The sequence below is a fragment of the Cicer arietinum genome, chromosome 6 (assembly GCF_000331145.2).
Source record: "Cicer arietinum cultivar CDC Frontier isolate Library 1 chromosome 6, Cicar.CDCFrontier_v2.0, whole genome shotgun sequence".
Taxonomy (NCBI): domain Eukaryota; kingdom Viridiplantae; phylum Streptophyta; class Magnoliopsida; order Fabales; family Fabaceae; genus Cicer; species Cicer arietinum.
In genome coordinates this window covers 44,238,376-44,258,362 of record NC_021165.2, presented here as the reverse complement: position 1 = coordinate 44,258,362, position 19,987 = coordinate 44,238,376, and the positions used below count along the sequence as shown (strand labels likewise).

The following is a 19,987-nucleotide window of genomic DNA, read 5'->3' as shown; positions in this document are numbered from 1 at the left end:
TTAACGATTTAGTCATTTATCTTTTTATTTTCCCCGTTTTGGTCATGTATGTTTTTAAATAATTTTAGCGTTACCCTTTAAGTGAGGTTCTATTAAGAAAACGTTATAAAATCTTTCATCCGTTTTCTCTTCATTTGAGTTTTCTCTCTCATTTCTCTTTATGTTGTTTGGTTTCTCTTCTCATCCCTCTTCTCCAAATTCCCAAATTCATGAACCCGAACTTTCCCATCTCTCGTTCCCCTCTATCTTCACTCTCCTCAATTCACGATTCATTTGCGATTTCTCTTCATTTGTTCAGTTCGTAGTTTCCTTTAGAGAAAGAGAAGATCAAGTTGATATTCAGCTGACGATTTCAGTTTCCTCGCATTCTCAGTAGTAAGTAAGTTCCATTTTGTTCCCAAATTGTCTCAGTTTGTGATTTAGTTCTTATTTTAGTAATCTTTGCTTGTTGAATGAAGTTGATTTGGTTTGTGATTTCTTGTCCTTTATTTAGTTTGTAAGTGTCATTTTAATGGGGTAGTGACTCCTTTTTAGGGTTTAGGGCTTAGTTGGGTCGTTATGGTATTTATTATTTGCATGTGTTTGATTTGTGAATGAGTTGATTATTGCATGTGTTGTTTATTGGGATCTAGGGTTTGTGGTCCACACATACATATTCCTCAGTCTTTTTCTAAGGCTATGGGGTCAGTTTTGTGGTCCCTACCATTTTATTATAGTTTTCTATTGATGAGCTTTTTTTTTTGTCTTTTCAATGTATAAAAAGCATAATGGATGTCTTTTTGTTGATGTCCACCATGGAGGGTATTTTTGGGATGACACAATGGAAGTGTACAAAGGTGAAGTGTCAAATTGGAAATGTGATGCTGATAGATGGAGTTACTTTGAGATTTTTGATATTATTAAACAAATGGGGTATCCTAAAATTGTTAGTATTTGGTATGAGGTGTATGATGAGAAAAAGTTTCTGGAAAATGACATTGGGGCTATAGAAATGGTAATTTTTGCCAAGGCTAATAAGAAAGTGAATTTGTATTTTATTCATCCAATATCTCATCCCGTATTTGTGAATAATGTGCAGACTGAGGCTCAAAAAGATCAAGATAAACAGGTCCATCAAGAAGTTGCCCAAGTAGGAAATGATACACATGGACCAACCGAAAAAGCAGCCCAAACAGAAGACAATATTGGCTTTGATAGTGATGACAGTACCGTTATTGTAATTTTTGGAGACTCAGATGATGAATTTCCCATGAATGATGGGTTTGATGAGGTCCAAATAGGTGGCGATGGACTTGAAGGACATGGAGGGGTAGGTGGTAAGGAAACCGATTGTGAAGTTGAAATTGAGAAGAGGAATAGTACAAGTAAGAAAGGATCTAGTTCTAGTAAAAAGAAGAAACAAAGTACTGGTAAGAAAAGAGGGAGACCTAAGAAGATCTGTGTTGAGAAAGAACATATTGTGGATGAAGATGTGGAGGTTAATGTGCCAAGTGATGACTCTTTGAATTTTGCTTCAAATAGAAAGGAGCGTGTAAAACTAACGGAGAAGGAATTTTGTGAAGATTATTTTACGGAGGAATTGGAGAGTGATGAATCACAAGAAAATGGTGATGAAGAGGGCATTAGAGAGAAGTATCCTTTATTTGTCATGCAAAAAAAAATGGAAGATTATAAGTGGGTTTTAGGAAGCCTTTTCACTGGTAAAGAAGAATTTAAGGAGGCTATGACAATATATGTTATTCATAATGGGAGGGATTTGAAGTTTATAAAAAATGACAGTCTAAGAGTGAGAGTTAAATGCAAGGAAGGTTGTGAGTGGTTTGCCTATTGTGCAAAGTTACCTAATGAAGATACATGGCAACTTAGGAAACTAGTTGACACACATTCATGTAATAGAGAGTATAAAGTCAAACTTATGAGATCAAGTAGGCTCGGAAGAAGATTGTACTCAACAGTGAAGGAGAACCCAAACATAAAAATTACAAATATTTCAAACAAGGTTCATCAAAAGTGGAACACTGGAGTGAGTAAGATGAAGGCATTCAGGGCACGTAGGGTTGCAATTGATATGGTTGATGGATCATTCAAAGAGCAATATATAAGATTGTATGATTACTGTCATGAGTTATTAAGATCAAATCCAAATAGTACTGTTAAGTTAGAAGTCCAAGCTACAAATTCAGAGGTAACTGACTATATGGACAGACCACTTTTACCTAGTTTTTGACGCCTATATATGTGTCTTAATGGATGTAAAGAGAGTTTCCTGATTTGTAGACCAATAATTGGTCTTGATGGTTGTTTCCTTAAAGGGTATTATGGGGGTATGATTCTTGTTGTTATGGGTAGAGATCCAAATGACCAAATGCTTCCAATTGCTTTGGTTGTAGTTGAAGTTGAGACAAGAGATTCATGGACTTGGTTCCTTAAATTATTAATTGATGACTTGGGTGGACAACAAGCATGCAAGTTCTACACCTTCATATCTGATCAGCAAAAGGTATTCATTTAAGTTCAATTATTCATTATTTATTTATGGTAATTTATTTATTTATGTTAATTTTTGTTGTTTATGTTAGGGATAGTTGTCTGCAATGGATGAGTTGCTTCCTAGGGTGGAAGAAATATTTTGTGTAAGACACCTCTATAACAACTTCAGAAAAATTCACCCAAGGAAGAGGCTTAAGGAATTTATGTGGAAGGCAGCCAAGTCAACATATCATCAAACATGGGAAAGAGAAATGAAAGAGTTGAGGAAGGTTAACAAAGAGGCCTACAAATATTTGTTGAAGATTCCACCAAGGTTTTGGTCAAAGTCAAGATTCAGTTTCAATTCTAAATGTGATGTGCTTGTCAATAATATGTCAGAGACATTCAATAGTGTCATAATTGGACCTAGAGGGAAACCCATAGTGACAATGTTTGAAGACATCAAATTGTACTTAATGGAAAGGTGGGCTAGAAATAAAACTACATTGAAAAGGTATACTTTTACTGTTCTACCTCAAATCAAGAAAAGTTAGAAAAGGAACAAGAATCATCAAGAATGTGGATGTGTAGGTAATATTGTGGTTTTGTTTTGTAATTCTTCTTATGATATAATTGTTTTTTAATTCTTGTCAATTATGTCATATATTAATTTTGGTTATATGTTTATTCTTATTGAACAAGGTATGTTGGTGAAAACATATTTGGAGTTAGTAACATCACCCACACAGGAGACAAGTGAGTGGTACCACTGGCAAATAAAGAATGTTCATGTAGGAAGTGGATGCTTACTGGAATTCCCTGCTGCCATGCAGTTTGTTGTTGCAATTTCGTCAAACAAGATCCAGAAGAATTGATTCCAGTATATTGTAGGAGATAGACATATGCAGCTTGTTACCGACATGTTATTTACCCAACAAATTGACATAATATATGGCCTCAAACTCCATATCCTATGTGTTACCACCACCATCAAGAAGGCTTCCAAGAAGGCCCAAAAGGTCAAGGAACAAAGATGGTGATGAAAAAAATAAGGACTCAACAATGATTAGTAGGAAAGGGATGCCAAATAAGTGCACCAAGTGTAAACAAACTGGTCATAACAAGACATCATGTCCAAGACAAACCCAAGAAACCCAAAGGAAGACCCAAACTGAAACTGAAGCTCTACAGACCAAAACTGAAACTGTAGCTCCCCAAACTGAAACTCAACCTGACCTGACCCAAACTAAAACTGCCCAAGCTCAAACGCAACCTATCAAACCCAGAGGAAGACCCAAGAAAAACCAACCCACACAAGCCCAATCTCAACCTGTCAAACTCAGAGGAAGACCCAAGAAAAACCCACCCCTACAAGCCCAATCTCAACCTGACCAGGCCAAACCCATCAAACTCAGAGGAAGATCCAACAATGCACAAGCTCAATCCCAGCCTGCACAAGCTCAGTTCCAGCCTACACAAGCTCAGTCACAACCTGCACAAGCTCAGTTCCAGCATGTAGAAGCTCAGTCCCAGCATGCACATGCTCAATTCCAGCCTGCACAAACTTAGTCCCAGCCTGCACAAGCTCAGTTTCAGCCTGCACAAGCTCAGCCAAGAACTTTTAGGCCAAAGTTCAAAACATGGAGGAAATAATATTAGGAACTGTCACATGGAGGAACTGTCACTTTTTGATATTAAAAAACTTTTGGATATGTCATTTTGTTTATGTATTTGTCATTCTGTTTATTAGGAACAAGTCAACATTTTGTTTATTAGTTTATGATAATTGTATGTCATTTGCTTTCTTTTGTACCACCTGAAGCAAGAATGAATTTTAAGTTATGAATGAATGAATTCTGAGTTATGAATGAAATTTGAGTTGTGAAGGAATTATGAGTTATGAATGAACGAATTCTGAGTTATGAATGAATTCCGAAGCAAATAGGAACAACAATGAATTATGTTCAAGAACAGGGGTGCTACTCTGTTATGAATGAATTATGTTCAGGATTCAACAATGAATTATGAATGAATGAATTACTATGTTATGAATGAATTTTGTTCAGGAACAGGGGTGCTACTTTGTTATGAATGAATTATGTTCAGGATTCAACAATGAATTATGCATGAATTACTCTGTCATGAATGAATTTTGTTCAGGAACAAGGGTGTTATTTTGATTGTAATTTTGTTTAAGAATTCTATTATTTTGTTCAGGAACAAGGGTGTTATTTTGATTATGTTCAGGATTCAACAATCGATCCTTATGAATTCTGCATTATGATTTATACAAATTGATCCTTATTTTTTTTCCATCAATTTAAACGAATGAATTAATAATATAATTGCAGACAAATCAAACATTAAATTGACAATAATAATTAAAGAAAGAACAACCAAGATAATTGGAGGCACAATTGATGCAAAAGCAAAATACACTAATATGTTTCAAATGTCATACAACAAACTCAATCATTACTACATATTTACAACAAATCTACTACATCAACATCAAGAAAATTACATCAACTACAGTAAGCTCATTTAAGAGCTAAGATCAACAATAACTACTACATCAACATCAAGAAAATTACATCAACTATAGTAAGCTCATTTAAGAGCTAAGATCAACAATAAAACAACACATGTTACGCCAAACAAAACGCATAAAAATAGCACCAACTTCATCTTAATAATGGTTGACTTGTGTCTCCATGCATCTTCATAATGACATTCCTAAGAGTCATAATCTCCAACTCCTTTTGAGGGCATTCTAAATATTGTGTATGTATTTGTTGTTGATTTCTCTGTTGTACTTGAAAACTATAGTTTAAATCCCAAACAAAGTAACTGCATCTACATTCAATGTCATAACTCTACAATTGATGAACAAAGACAACATGAATAACAAATTTTTCAACAAGAATCGAATAAAAAACAATAAATCTGATAACCCTAATATGAGAAAACCAATCTAAAAACCAAAATCCCGAATACCAATCTAACAACCTCAAATAAAATAATCTAAAACCATAAAGGTATTAATGTTTACCACAAAATTTCTACAACTCCAAAATTTTCTTCCTGTTTGGACCCAATTTTTTCACTGTGCGCATTACAGATTTCAGACGACAAGCACAATTTGGCAGCTCACAAATTCCATTGAAAACAAAAGAACCATAGTTGTAGGATGTTGAGTTGTAGGAGGTTGAGTTTGACCCATTTGTAAAAGAGACAACCATGAACTCGAGAATTGAAATCGCAAATGAATCGTGAATTTAAGAGAGTGAAGACAAAGGGGAATGAGAGATGGGATATGGGAAAGTTAGGTTCATGAATTTGGGAATTTGGAGAAGAAAAATGAGAAGAGAAGTCAAACAACATAAAGAGAAATGGGAGAGAAAACTCAAATTAAGAGAAAACGGAGAAGGAATTTTTTGATGTTTTCTTAACAGAACCTCACTTAAAAGGTAACGTTGAAATTATTTAAAAACATAAAGAATCAAAACGAAAAAAAATAAAATTAAAAAAATAAATAAATAAATAAAGAACTAAATCGTTAATCGAAATTAAGTTAAAGGACTACATATAGTATTTAGCCTATATAATTTCAATCTCTACTAATTCAATTAAAGGTAACACTTTAAACTAACATACCATCTTTTCAAAGATTAGATTTACTTATGACAATCATTTGTGATGACATCAGCATTTAACTTTGTACCTAAATGAGCTTATAAAAAATATTTTATAACATGTTGATATACCATTATTAATTTCAATAAGCTCTTTAAAATAATTAATAAAAATTATTTTTGGATATAAAGAGTTCTTATATATATAAACTCTTGCGTTTAATTATTTATGCTTAATTAAATTATTTATGTACATTTAATTAAATTGTTTATTTAAAGAATCCATCAATTTAACTAAGATTGAATGGTGAAAAGAAAATAAATACTTTTAAGAAAAATTGATTTCACAATATCAAATACGGAAAAAGAGCGATAATGCCTCAACTGAACAAGCTGATTTATCTCAACGGTCGTGTTTCCCATTCAGAGTTTCACTTCAACTCCTATTCTGAGTTTACTCTTTTCTGTATTCACTTCAACCTAATAAATAGTATCGATGTATGAAAAAGAGAAAAAATGTATTATATTTCCTGAATCCAAGCAAGCATTTCCAGCAATGCTACCAACTACTACTACAACAACCACATTTATGTATAGCTCATTTCTTGGTTTTATCAAGAACTTCAATAAATCTCTTTGGAACTCCATATTGTTCAATCAAATGCTTTCCAAGGTCATCAATAACTCCACCTTGAACCAGAACCTGATGCCCTTTCTTACCTGCAAACAAATATTTGAGACAATATATCATATGCAAACTAAAATATTCAATGAAATAAGCAATATTGTTGGTTAACTTCATCCTTACTCACAATGTTATGGTAATGCAAAGAAGGATAGAGCAAGACAAGGCATGTATCCTTCTGAAAACCTCCTTTTCAGTTTTTAAAATTTAAAATTGAAAAAAATTGTTTGGTAAATCAATTTTAGAAAATTGTTGTCTATTTATTGATTTTGAAAACTAAAAAACAGAAAGAGCTTTTGGTTTTAAGTTTTAGTATTTTTTTTCCAAAATTGAAACAGAAAACTCCATTTTCATTAATGACAAAATAGTAAATAAAGCAAAACATTTTAGAAAAATAAAAAATGCTGAAAGTTGGTTTCACTTTTAGTTACAAAATTTCCACATTGTTTTTACTCTATTTTTAAATATTTGTACAGAATAAAATGAATTTTTTTATATATTTTCCCTGTTCATGTACAAATATTTGAAAATAGAAAACAAAATAAACAAAAACAAGGTAACAACTTTATAATTAAAAGTAAAAATATTCCTCAAAAAAATTAATTAAAAGTTAAAACAAATTTTTTCTTCTGATACCGAACAAACTCTTGACTTTAACATGCATGTAAAGCATAATCCTTGGTTTTGTTCAGTAACACTTATAAGGAAATTGATAAATATTTATCAAATGCACCTGCGGGCTGCTGGAACCTCTCTCCATGTACAACTCGTCACACTCTAAGTACTAAAACTGGGAAATCAAATGACATGCAACTGCAACTTAACTAGTGTGATTAATGCATATGAAATCAGACACAACAACATAAGATCAAATTTAAACAAAGGAAAGCAGCATCCGACAGGAAATATCTGAGAAAAAATCCCACATTTTTTAATGTTAACATGACACATGTAAAATCAGAAGAAATGTCATAACAAGCCAAACGGATATAAAACTTACAATTTTAATATGGCTAAGAAATACCTGGTAGTTCTGCAACAGTAGTACTGCAAGCAAATTTCTTCTGCAGCTCTGATGCTAATGCTTCAGCATCTATAAGAAATGATTCCAGACCAGAGAGTTTGGTTACCTTCTTGTTGCCTTGCCTTCGTTCGGTCAATATCTGCATTGTTTTAAGTGCACCTTTACGAACTACACATTCACTCCCTCTAGTCACAACATGGTGAGGTTGCATTCGGCTGACAAATGTCGCTCCTAAATCTTTCTTGTGAATTTCTGTAGGATATGTAGTTCCTTTTTTAATTGCCCCCTTGAACAGTGCATCACATAATATTGCATCTAGAACCACCATGGATTTATTGGTTGGTTTCACAAGATTTTCTTTTTCAACGTATGTGAAGACAATATCCGAGGCTTCAGAAGCAGTAAAAAGTGTCCCTACAGCAGCTCCTACAGATGAAAATATGGGATTGACATGTACACTTGGCTTGTAGATTTCAGCCACTTCCAGAGTTTTGGACGAACGAATTTCATCGACAGAGTGGACACTGGATTGGTCAGTTTTCTCCACTGGCCTTTTTTCAGGCTTAAAGGATGAATAATCAGCATGTTTTTGGTTAACTGAAAATAACACGACTTCTTTTTTATGCTTATCTTCTTTCACTGATATCTGTTCAAAATGCAAATCTACATTAAGAAAGAACCAGAAATGACAATGAACATAAGTTCAATGCAAGAAGCTTTACTAGAAGTAGACAGATGATAAAAAAGAAATTAAAAAGATCAATAAACTTTTCTCACAACTTGCACACAAAACAGAGATGTATTATAAAACCTTTTATCCTTCATTTACAGCATGATAGGACCCAAATAAAAATGGAGAACTAGATTGAATTGGAAGAAACAACTCCTTATAACCAGAAGAGATAGCCTCTGTTAATGCATTTAACAGAACAGCTTAAAAGGAAAAATGGCAATGGATGGAGCTGTTCTCCTTGGAGGACGATGAACAAAAACAAAACAAATAAAAGATAAAGCCAATTCTAAGAGAGAACCAACTTTTCCACTGAGCCCAAAACCACACAAACCAATTGTTAATTCTTTACATACATCTCCAACTCTGTTGCACCCCCTCTTAAACGCCTATCCCTCTTATTCTGGAATCAATTCCCACCCACTCCCCTTATGCCATGTGTTCTATTATATTACATTTAATTTTGACCCATCCTATCCTCCTAACAAATGTGAGTCAACCACAGCACTACATCGATAAATTTTAAAAATCCGACAAATATTTTCAAATTTTCACGATCTCATCAACTCTTACTATACTAAATAAAATATGAGAAATAAACATCCCAAATTGAGAGAGTAATTTCATCAGTTGATTTCAGCTATAATCCCATCATCAATCACGAAAGCTGAGAAAAATTAGAATTGAATCACCAGTTCCTATTCAATTTATTTTTTCATTGCTACCAATTCAGATATTTCGCTTTGTTATAAAAACATCCAATCGACACTTTTCCACTCTAAACTAATGGAGTACTTTTATCCAAACACCTATATCTATTCAATTCATCATGAAACAATACTACCGAAGCATAATGCTGCCGGAATTATTACTTTCACCATAATGGCTTGGCTTACATATCTAACATGATAAGGAAGTTATTTCTTGAATTCTTTCAAGCTCCTATCTTCATACTATAATCCAAGCTCCTATCTTCATACTATAATCCAAGCTCCTATCTCCCTTCCAGTTCTTCAATAAAAATTACTATAGCAGCTTGAAGTTTAACCATATCTGTTTGGTTTATGTATCTAACATGCTACAGTTTAGTTCATCCTAACAGAAGAACATATCAGTTAAGCATTCAAAAAAAATGGGACAAATCAAACGAAATTCAGAGACTAGGAGAAACATAAGGCAACAATTTAGAAAACAGAATGAGTAGATCAAGATGAAAAAACAATATTGCAAAACAGTGGATCTGGCAGAACAAGAAAGATCCATTTCACAAAGACTACAAGTTGGCAGAGACCTGTCGTAGCACATTATAGATTTTTTAGTTCATCAACAATCAAAAGTTCTCTTGCTCGGATAAGAAATTTCCGTTTCCGAGATTCTCACACATTTAGAGAGGACAACTCTTGTGCAGATAGATTGGTTAATTTCGACTATCAATCAAATGATTTTACCCGGTGGGAAGTTCTTCCAAATTGCATCCGAGAGGATTTTTTCAGTAACAGGAATGGTCTTCCTAGTATTAGATTTCGCTAATTGTTTATATGTTTTGGTTTATATCTGATAGAAACCTGAATAATGGGCTTGAAACAGAGGTAGGCCTTGCTGCAAAGAGGCCTGTTATATGAAAGGTTTATTCTAGAAGAAAGAAAGTGGGCCAAGAGAGAGAGAGAAGGAGAAGTTGGTTAATGAGGTGGCAGTAGGTCCCATGTGATTCTGTTATTGAGGTATATGTACAGAGGGGGACGTGAGGGAATGGGGAGAAAAAGAGTAATCATTAGCTTATTAGTGCTTTAGGAAAATAGCTATACTCTGGTCAGGAACTAGGCTCTGGAATTATCCTTTGTATTGGTTCCCTGTTCTTAATTACCATTAATACACATATCCATTTACTCCATCGATACTGTTATATCTTGTTTTTTGTTATTGAGCTACTAGTAATTTCTTTCTATTTCTATCATTGGTCCGACCTGCCGGATTCCGAGGAAGAAGTAGCGAGACGTTGCATTTACTATGCCACCAAAGATGAACGAAAGAGTTGACGCCTTGGAAGGTAGTGTCGGAGCTCTGCGTGTTAGTATGGAGGAATATTAGAAAATGATGATTGCGGAATTTGGCAAATTATGTGATCGACGCATTCTTGATCCTTCCTACTCCTTTCAGGAGAAAGTTAGTTCCAAGTACAAGATGGCAGTGAAAAAGGTGGAGTTACCACCGTTTGATGGTATTAACCCAGTGGGATGGGTTACTCGAGCTGAAACTTACTTCAAGGTACAAGGGTCATCGGAGGAAGCATAGGTTAGATTGGCAAAATTGAGCATGGAAGGGACCACAATTCATTGTTTCAATCTGTTACGTGAAACAGAGGATTCAATCTGTTACGTGAAACAGAGGATGAGTTGACATGGTCAAAATTGAAGAAAGCTCTTATTGAACGTTATGGAGGGAGGAAGAGTGACAACCTCTTTGAAGAATTGAAGGATCTTCAACAAACAGGAGATGTGGAAGACTATATTTCAGATTTTGAGTATGTTTCTTCTCAAGTAGATCACCTCCCTGAAGAACAATACCTTGGATATTTTTTGGGTGGTCTCAAATCAGAGATCCGCTTGAGAGTGAGGACATTTGATCCCAAAAAGCTTACGCAAGCCATGAAAATTGCTCGGGATGTAGAAACAGAGTTATGGTTGGATGAATTACATGATGCTCAGTATTTCTCCAAGATTGGTTTAAAATCGGGGTACCATCGAATAAGGGTGAAAGAGGAGGATGTGCAAAAACAGCCTTCCGAACACATGAAGGTCATTACGAATTCTTGGTGATGCCATTTGGGTTGACCAACGCACCGGTCACATTTCAATCGACAATGAATCAAGTATTTAAACCATTTTTAAGAAGGTTTGTCTTGGTATTTTTTTATGACATATTAGTGTATAGCAAAGGCTGGAATGATCATGTGCAACACCTAAATCAAGTTCTAGAGGTGTTACAGTCAATGGGTTTGTGGCTAATGAAAAAAAGTGTGTTTTTGGCAGCAAACAGGTTGAGTATTTAGGCCATATCATTTCCGACAAGGGAGTAGCAGTAGATCCCGATAAAATAAAGAGCATTGTGAATTGGCCAATTGCCTGTAATGTGAAGGGTGTGCAAGGATTCTTGGGGTTGACGGGATACTATAGAAAGTTTATTAAAGGATACGGGAAAATAGCTAAACCGTTAGTTAACCAAAAAGGAGGGATTCAAGTGGGGAGAAGAGGCATTACAAGCCTTTAAAGAATTAAAAAATGCGATGACTACATCTCGATACTTCCGGATTTTACTCAACCGTTTGAGATTGAGTGTGACACGTCTGGAAGAAGCGTGGGGGATGTTTTGATGCAGAAGAAGAGACCAATTGCGTATTTCAGCAAAGCCTTGTCGAAAAACAACTTAGCCAAATCAGCCTACGAAAAGGAATTGATGGCATTTGTATTGGCGGTGCAACATTGGAGACCCTATCTATTGGGAAGGAATTTTGTGGTCTATTCCGATCAAAAAAGTCTTAGGCATTTGTTGGAGCAAAGTATAACCACGGCTGGTCAACAAAATTGGATGGCTAAACTCCTTGGCTATCATTTTGATGTTATTTACAAACCTCCAGAGAACAAGGCGGCAGATTCCTTGTCAAGAATGTTTGAGGGAGTTGAGTTGAAGGCCATTTCTTCATTTCCTGTTTGGCTGCAAATACAGCAGGTTCAGCAAGAAGTGAAGGAAGATGTTCGTCTAAAAAAGGTATTTGATGAGGTTTTAGCAGATTCCAATGCTCACCTAGGTTTTAGTTGGCACCAGGGAGTGTTACTCTATAAGAACGGGTTGGTTTTAGCTTCCACATCAGCCTGCATACATTAATTTTGCAAGAATTTCATTCAACCCCAACAGAGGGTCATTCTGGGTTCTTGAGGATTTATAGAAGAATAGCAGGAAATTTGTATTGGATAGGGATGAAGAAGGATGTGCAGGAATTTGTGCGGAGATGTGATGTCTGTTAGCGGCAAAAATATTCGGCTTTGTCACCGGCGGGGTTGTTGCAGCCCCTGCCTATTCCAGGGCAATTTGGGAAGATATTTCCCTTGATTTCACAACTGGACTTCCAAAATCTAAAGGATTTGAGGTGATTTTTGTTGTGGTCGATAGGTTGTCCAAGTATGGACATTTCATACCCTTGAAGCATCCATATACAGCAAGGAAGGTGGCAGAAGTGTTCACAAAGGAGATAGTTCGTTTGCACGGGATACCTCAATCCATTGTAAGTGACCGAGACCCTTTGTTTGTTAGTATATTTTGGAAAGAGTTGTTTAGATTGCAAGGAACAGTCTTGAAGATGAGTTCTTCATATCATCCCGAGACGGATGGACAGACAGAGGTGGTTAATAGATGTCTCGAGGCATACTTGCATTGTTTCGCTGCATAACAGCCTCAGAATTGGTCCTACTCGGTATCGTGGGCAGAATTGTGGTATAATTCAATGTACCATGTGTATATGGGGGTAACGCCTTTTGAGGTTGTGTATGGAAGGAAGCCACTACCCTTGATCCGCTTTTCTATAGGTGAGACATGGGTCGAGGCAGTAGCCACTGAATTAGTGGACCCGAGATGAGGCTTTGAGGCAACTAAAGCATCATATGTTGAGAGCACAGCAACAAATGAAGAAATACGCAGATAGAAAAAGGAGAGATGCATCGTTTGAGGTGAGAGAGTGGGTGTTCTTAAAATTGAGGCCTCACCGGCAACAAACGGTAGCACGGAGGATCAATCAAAAACTAGCCTCAAGATATTTTGGGCCTTATCCAATACAGGAAAGAGTCGGAGCAGTGTCATACAAGCTGAAGTTGCCCGATTCCGCCCGGATCCATTCGGTTTTTCATATTTCACAATTGAAGAAAGCAATTGGCAATTACACCATAGAACCCAAGCTGCCTGAGGGGATGGAAATTGAAGGGAATGAATTGGAAGAACCTGAATCATTGCTGGCCTCTAGAGAGATACGTGATGGAGGATTGTCGGAAAGACAGTGGTTAGTCAAATGGAAGGGACGAGCAATGGAAGATACAACTTGGGTGGATGAATGCTTGCTGAAGAGTCAATTTCCCAATGTTAGCCTTGAGGACAAGGCTGTTGCTGAAGGGGACGGCAGTGATAGGAACCTGAACAACGGGCCTGAAACTGAGGTAGGCCTTGCTGCAAAGAGGCCTGTTATATGGAAGGTTTATTCTAGAAGAAAGAAAGTGGGCCAAGAGAGAGAGAAGGAGAAGTTGGTTAATGAGGTGGCAGTAGGTCCCATGTGATTCTGTTATGGAGGTATATGTACAGAGGGGGACGTGAGGGAATCGGGAAAAAAAGAGTAATCATTAGCTTATTAGTGCTTTAGGAGAATAGCTATTCTCTTCTCAAGAGCTAGGCTCTGCAATTATCCTTTGTATTGGTTCCCTGTTCTTATTTACCACTAACACACATCCATTTACTCCATTGATACATTTATATCTTGTTTTCTGTTATTGAGCTACTAGTAATTTCTTTCTATTTCTATCAATATCCCCCATTATTTCTTTGTTCTTCACCGTACTGCACTCTTTTTCATGGTTTTTCCCATTGAGCTTTCCTGGTATGGTTTTTAACAAGACATCTGCTCATCATTCACACAATTGTTTTTTTGAGTTTTGGTCTCAACCTCCCAACCTCCTCGTATTTTTTATTTTAATGTTAATAAAAAATTTATTGCAGTGCTACAAATGATAATGGTAGTGGTGAAGTGCCAACCTAGTTGGAATGCTATCTCTTCCATGTGATGCTTTTGCATTGCATTCTAATATTTGCTTAAAAAAACAATCAAAAGTTCTCTAGTCAATATCTGCAAGCTTCAATTAACGATTCAACTTTTCCTAAGAAACAAAGCAGTAGATGACATACCAAGCCAGAGGATGCTTTTGCTTGTAACCACTTAGATAACTTCTTGTAGGATGACTTCTTGATGTCTAAAGTCATTCCTGAAGGCCTACATGGCAATACATGGTTTGACCTACAATGCCCAAACACAAATTATTAGATAATTAGTGGATGAAAATTTGAACTTTTAGTTCAGCACTCACTAACTAAAAGCATATGTACGATGGAATCTGAAATGAATTTAAGTGGGAAAAAATGAAAATTACATTTATGCACATTAGTAGTCACCGAATGTACTAATCAGCAAGTATTCCTTACTTATGTCATCAAATGACAATAACTTCCGATTACATAATTTTTTAAATTAAAAACAAAGGTTAAACAGGTACGCCTATCAAATGACACTTTTTAATAATTCAAAAAGCTTTGAATTTGTCTCATGTATCTGTACTTTCCATTAAATACTTATATTTTTAAATTCCTTAACAAGTGAAGTAAAACACTTGTTAGTGAAACCGTTAATTATATTCAATGGCAATAGTTTTCTACTTTTCTTAATATACAAATACTTTCGGCACTTACCTAAACTCTTTTCAAACAACAATTTATTTTAAATGCCCAAACTGTTGGCCAGTATAAGCATCAACAACTTGAAAAATCACTACCATAGCTCCCATGATCTCATCCAATTAAAAGTGTGCTGCACATTGTTATATTTTGGTGAATTATGTTACTGAACCAAGTTATTTTTTAAAATAAACCAAGCCTAATTGTCAACTGAAATACTGGTTTGCGAGGTTTTTGGCTAATCTGTTCACAATAGTTCAACTTGGTCAGCCAATATCCCAAAGAGAAAATTTAGCCGTACCATAGAGTGCTTCCGGGCATGGGAAGGTCTTTGTCCTTCAGTGTTGTATGCAGAGCTTGCAAAAGGCACTTATCTAACAGCAAATCTATATCTGAAGTTGATAAAGTATGTTGGTCATTTGAGTCATTAGGGGAATCACTACCAGGTAACTTCAAATCACCCACGCGAGCAGTTATTTGATCTGCCGTATTTTCATCATTGTTGCGTGTGGTCAATGCATGGCTTGAGTCAGCTGGTAACTCATTTACATCTAGAGATCCCTCCGCTTCATCATTGTTCGTGTTGTTTTGTCGGTCATTTGATGTCTCACAAGCAGACTCGGTCAAATCAGAATCATGAGAAGGTGATGATACTAAAGAAGGATGCCCAAACACAACATCTTCCAAAAAACCTTCATTAGGCACAAATCGGCCCTCAACTGATTCCCTACAAATCCATTCAACAAGTAAAATAAATAAATAACTCGATTTTCTGAAAGATTCGTTATAGCTAACTAATGGAACAGTGTTATCGATTGCAGATGGCAGAATGCCAAAAATCAGTCATTTTAAGCTGCCATATCTGTCATAAAACGCCACAGCTCGCCATTGTACAAGAATCTACCACCGAAAGCTGTTGTGGTCGACATATGACAGCACTGTTCATGGAACAATAAGGCCCTAGTAATACTTGCCAAAGCAAATCGCGATAATAATGAGTTATTCTCAGCACTTTTCCACGCAATCCAGCTTTCAATGCTTCAGCACTGCTCATCATGGTACTCCCAACCTTGACAAGAACAAATGCAAATTTAACAGATACTTCCAACTTTCAAACATCGATCTACAGCAAACACTCAATGTAATAAATTAATACCGCAATGGGAGCAGGATTTTCAGGTACTTTAACCGCCCATGTTTCCCCGGCCGCAAATGATGGAAGACCTTCTGGAGGCACATGTATACCAGGGAACATCAAGTCAGCTCCACCTATGACATACCGAGAAACCTCACCACCCTTGAGTATGAAAGCCGGCAGCAGCTCAGGGACCATCCAGAGAGCATAAACTGCAACAAAACCATTTGAATTGATGAATTTAGTGCTTGTGAATCAATCTATCTATTATGCGGAAAAACATTCCCCTAATAGTAATAACACTATTATAAATGTAACAGTTAGTTAACTCCATCAAGAGGTAGTTGTGCATTCAGTTATGATGGTTAGAGAGTTCGTTACTTTCTAGAAGCCATAATTTTTTGTATGCATAGATGATAGATAGATGTAAACCTCATTTTAACTATTAAGTTAACTGTGTGGCAACTGGCAAGAGAGATAAATAATTGTATTCTCATATTGAAATTCATTACTATGAGCAAAAAGAATGAATCAGTTAAAATGAGGTTTACATCTACCATCTACATTATATACAACAAACTATGGTTACTACCAAATAATAAACTCTATAACTATCATAACCGATTGTACAATTAACTCTAGTTGGAGTTAACTAACTCCTACATCAGTTACAACAAATTATGGCCACTAGAAATTAACAAACTCTCTAACTGTCGCAACCAAATGCACAAATAGCTCTAGTTGAAGTTAACTTACTCCAACATCCGTAAGAAACACCTGGCAAAATTTCACATGCCTATTACCTACCATTTTTAAATGCAATCTCACACGGGATCTTTATTAATTTATTTACTATTATTTACATATAAATGAATTCCATTGATTTTCATTTCCAAAAAGTACAAAAGCAAAAGCTACCTGTTGGGAAAATGTCTGAACCACGGCCATCAATATCGAAAAACACAGGAAAGCCTCCCTCCACAGCATACACATGAACGCGGTTCTGAAACTTGGCCACTGTTATCTCTGCCTGGTATTAAATGTATAATGTTAATAATTATTAATATAGATAAGCTCGTTGATTAGCATTAATCTGAATGTATTATGTTAATTGATATTAAATATATAAGCTTGTTGATCAGCATTGATTAATCAATACAAAACATGAAAACTCAAGATCTTTGAAACAATGAGACCTCAAATTGAGTGTGTTCAGTGTTCAATATGTCTCAATGTCTACAAAGATAAATGTGATTATATTCAACAACTTTCATTTTCTTAAATTATAACTTATCTACGTCTATTAGCGTTGGATTAGACACCACATCTTCACCCAACATTGGGTATATAAGTCCTCTCACTTATATAGTGCTCAAATCCAATACGGGACTCTTACTCACACTTGACACACCAACAATTAGTCAGTGACAGTGTTGTGTCCCAGTACCTTCAATCACTTCCTACTTCCTTAATCTTAAATTATTATTAGTCTACGTCGTGTGTCTCCCAAACACAACACAGAAACATGTACTACATTCAATTATTTTCATTTTCTTAAATTATTAAGAGTGTCTACAAGTCAGTCAGTGTTGTGTCTTGGTACCTTCAATCACTTCCAACTTCCTTAATCTTAAATTATTACGAGTGTCTAGGTTTCATGTCGTGTGTCTCCACAACACAAGACAGACAAATGTCCGCTTCAATCACTTCCTACTTCCTTAATCTTAAATTATTACTAGGTCTACGTGTCAATGTGTGTCTCCACAACTAAACAGAGACACATGAACTACATTCAATCATTTTCATTTTTTCAAGATTATGATTAGGAGCAATTAGGTTATTTAAGTATTGGAATATAAAAATTAGAATATTGATAATATGATTGGGAAATAAATATAGAAAAATGACGATGATGATACCTTAGGAGGAAGTAAGGTGTCTAGGTCAGAATCAGAAGCTCTTGGGAATTTGTCTTTAACGGTTCGTTTTAGCTTTTTCCTATCGGCACCGGATAGTCTCTGCTGAGACTTTGCTTCCACCGCCTTCTTGAACATCGTTAATTCTCAATCAATTCTTGATGTTCTTCTTTTTTTCAGTCACAATGTGGGTGTTGCGTCGATGTGTGATTTCAACTGTGAAAAGTGAAATGAAGTGAAACGCTGTGTCGTATGGTAGGCTGATGAAACGCAAACAGAGAATGAAGTTATACCTATTTCTTATACCAAGTAAGAATATTGCCAATTCGTTTGTTCTCTGCAATCGGTCTGCACTCGGCTGGATGGTTCTAGATATATTTATTCTCTCTATATATCAATATAAGTAAAAATAAATAACATGATTTATTAACTAATTTGAACTACATATATTAATTTTGTTTGATTAATTTTTGGTTATATTTTGAAGAGCAGTAGTATTTTTTTTATAATTATAATGATTCTAGATGAATGACTGTTTGTGTTAAAAAATGTTTATCGTTAAATAAATGTTTAAGTATATTTGCTCTTTTAGTCTTTAGAATTTGCAATGGCAATTTTTCAAGGAACCCATTTTAAGTTCCATACATGATTATCAAATGGTTCTCACAACCTCATGTCATATTTATGAAACTCATACATATTAGTTGTTGTTCGATATACAAAAGGAGTTTATTTAAGCGGATCTAAGAAAGCATGTGTTAGAAGTAAGTTAGTTTGAACGACAATAACTTTTAATTATTTTGATGATAACAAAAGTATATTGTGAAAACAATTTATGTTTTAATGAATTTGTTTAAGTGTGAAGACGCTCTAATTTATGATTTTAAAGACTTTGCACTGGATCCTTTGTTACACATAGAAATATCATCTCAATTGCCTATGTTTCTATTCATTTCATTCAGATCAACATGCTTATGTTACTATTTGTCTTATTTTGATCAACGCACATTTGTTGAATCTGGTTAATGCAAGCTCACTCATATACTTTTTCAGCTAAAAAAGCTGGCAATAGTCAACGATTTGCTTAAAGTCAATGATCTACAAGTCAGTCATTTGAGCCAGAACTTTGAAGATGTCAACAACTCAACATCATTTGCTCATCAAAGTTATACTTATCCTTTGGTGGATGGTCTTTTGACATTCTTGTCGTTTTTATCAAGATACGCTTAATCAATTTTGAAGACAAAAGTGAATAAGTATTGAATGTTGATTTAAGATTTCTAAAGATTGATAAGATCCTTATTTTATGTACGGAATTTATAAAAATCACTGCAACGATCAGAAACCCTAATTGTTGTGGAAATTTTTTATGTAAAGATGTGTGATCATCAGTATAGTATAACAAGAATATACACAGGTACACAAACTGCAAACATACATATTGCAACCTTAAGAAATTATGTAGTTAATGAAAACTCGTTTACATTCTCAGTGCATATCTTTGTAATATTATTATGTGGGAGACTTTCAGAAAACCTAAAAGTAATTTCTTTTAACCAAACCTAGTAATGGTTGTTGTCTTCAACAGTTTTTATTGAACTAAGCTAGAAGGTTGAGAAGACTTAAACACAATCAATTTTATCTAGTAGGTGTTCTAGTGGACTTGTGAGAAATCAATTGATTTAGTGGATTAAATCATTTAGAGGGGAATGATTAGATGTAGTTAGCATGTTGGTGGTGAACTAAAATAAATTTGTTTTGTGTTTCTCTTATTTGTCTCTTTACTTATTTTGTTTCATCTTCCTTTTGAATAAGCATTTGTTTTAAAGAAAAAAGTTTTTACGTTTACAAAATACAATTCAAACATTCATTTCTTGTGTTTTTCACTCTTCAATTGACATTGAACTTGT

General features: G+C 35.1%; 2 protein-coding genes across 3 annotated transcripts; one reads left to right on the top strand and one right to left on the bottom strand.

Moving 5' to 3' along the window:
- The first annotated feature begins 2,236 nt into the window (after positions 1-2,236).
- Positions 2,237-3,229, top strand: LOC140920750 (uncharacterized). Its single transcript, XM_073369572.1, has 3 exons — positions 2,237-2,500; positions 2,586-2,983; positions 3,172-3,229. The coding sequence occupies exons 1-3, from the start codon at positions 2,237-2,239 to the stop codon at positions 3,227-3,229; spliced, it is 720 nt and encodes a 239-aa protein (XP_073225673.1).
- A 3,232-nt stretch (positions 3,230-6,461) lies between these two features.
- LOC101489703 (uncharacterized) lies at positions 6,462-18,522 on the bottom strand. 2 transcript variants are annotated; one of them, XM_004513342.4, is made up of 9 exons: positions 18,371-18,522; positions 18,081-18,293; positions 17,080-17,191; positions 16,183-16,373; positions 16,001-16,095; positions 15,328-15,753; positions 14,484-14,592; positions 7,814-8,459; positions 6,462-6,824 (listed from the first exon to the last, which is right to left on the bottom strand). In XM_004513342.4, the coding sequence occupies exons 2-9, from the start codon at positions 18,213-18,215 to the stop codon at positions 6,703-6,705; spliced, it is 1,836 nt and encodes a 611-aa protein (XP_004513399.1). In that variant the 5' UTR covers positions 18,216-18,293; positions 18,371-18,522; the 3' UTR covers positions 6,462-6,702. The 2 variants fall into 2 exon arrangements, with proteins under 2 accessions (XP_004513399.1, XP_004513398.1); XM_004513341.3 differs by having other exon boundaries at positions 18,081-18,446.
- Positions 18,523-19,987: the final 1,465 nt, after the last annotated feature.

Excerpts from the sequence above, each read along its gene's own strand:
- LOC140920750 (XM_073369572.1), top strand. The coding sequence starts at position 2,237 with ATGTGTCTTAATGGATGTAAAGAGAGTTTCCTGATTTGTAGACCAATA. Across the intron at positions 2,501-2,585 it reads TCATATCTGATCAGCAAAAG|TTGTCTGCAATGGATGAGTT; the intron begins GTATTCATTTAA and ends TGTTAGGGATAG. Across the intron at positions 2,984-3,171 it reads AATAAAACTACATTGAAAAG|GTATGTTGGTGAAAACATAT; the intron begins GTATACTTTTAC and ends TTATTGAACAAG.
- LOC101489703 (XM_004513342.4), bottom strand. The coding sequence starts at position 18,215 with ATGTTCAAGAAGGCGGTGGAAGCAAAGTCTCAGCAGAGACTATCCGGT. Across the intron at positions 16,374-17,079 it reads TTCAGACATTTTCCCAACAG|TTTATGCTCTCTGGATGGTC; the intron begins GTAGCTTTTGCT and ends GTTTTGTTGCAG. Across the intron at positions 15,754-16,000 it reads TATTATCGCGATTTGCTTTG|GGAATCAGTTGAGGGCCGAT; the intron begins GCAAGTATTACT and ends ATGGATTTGTAG.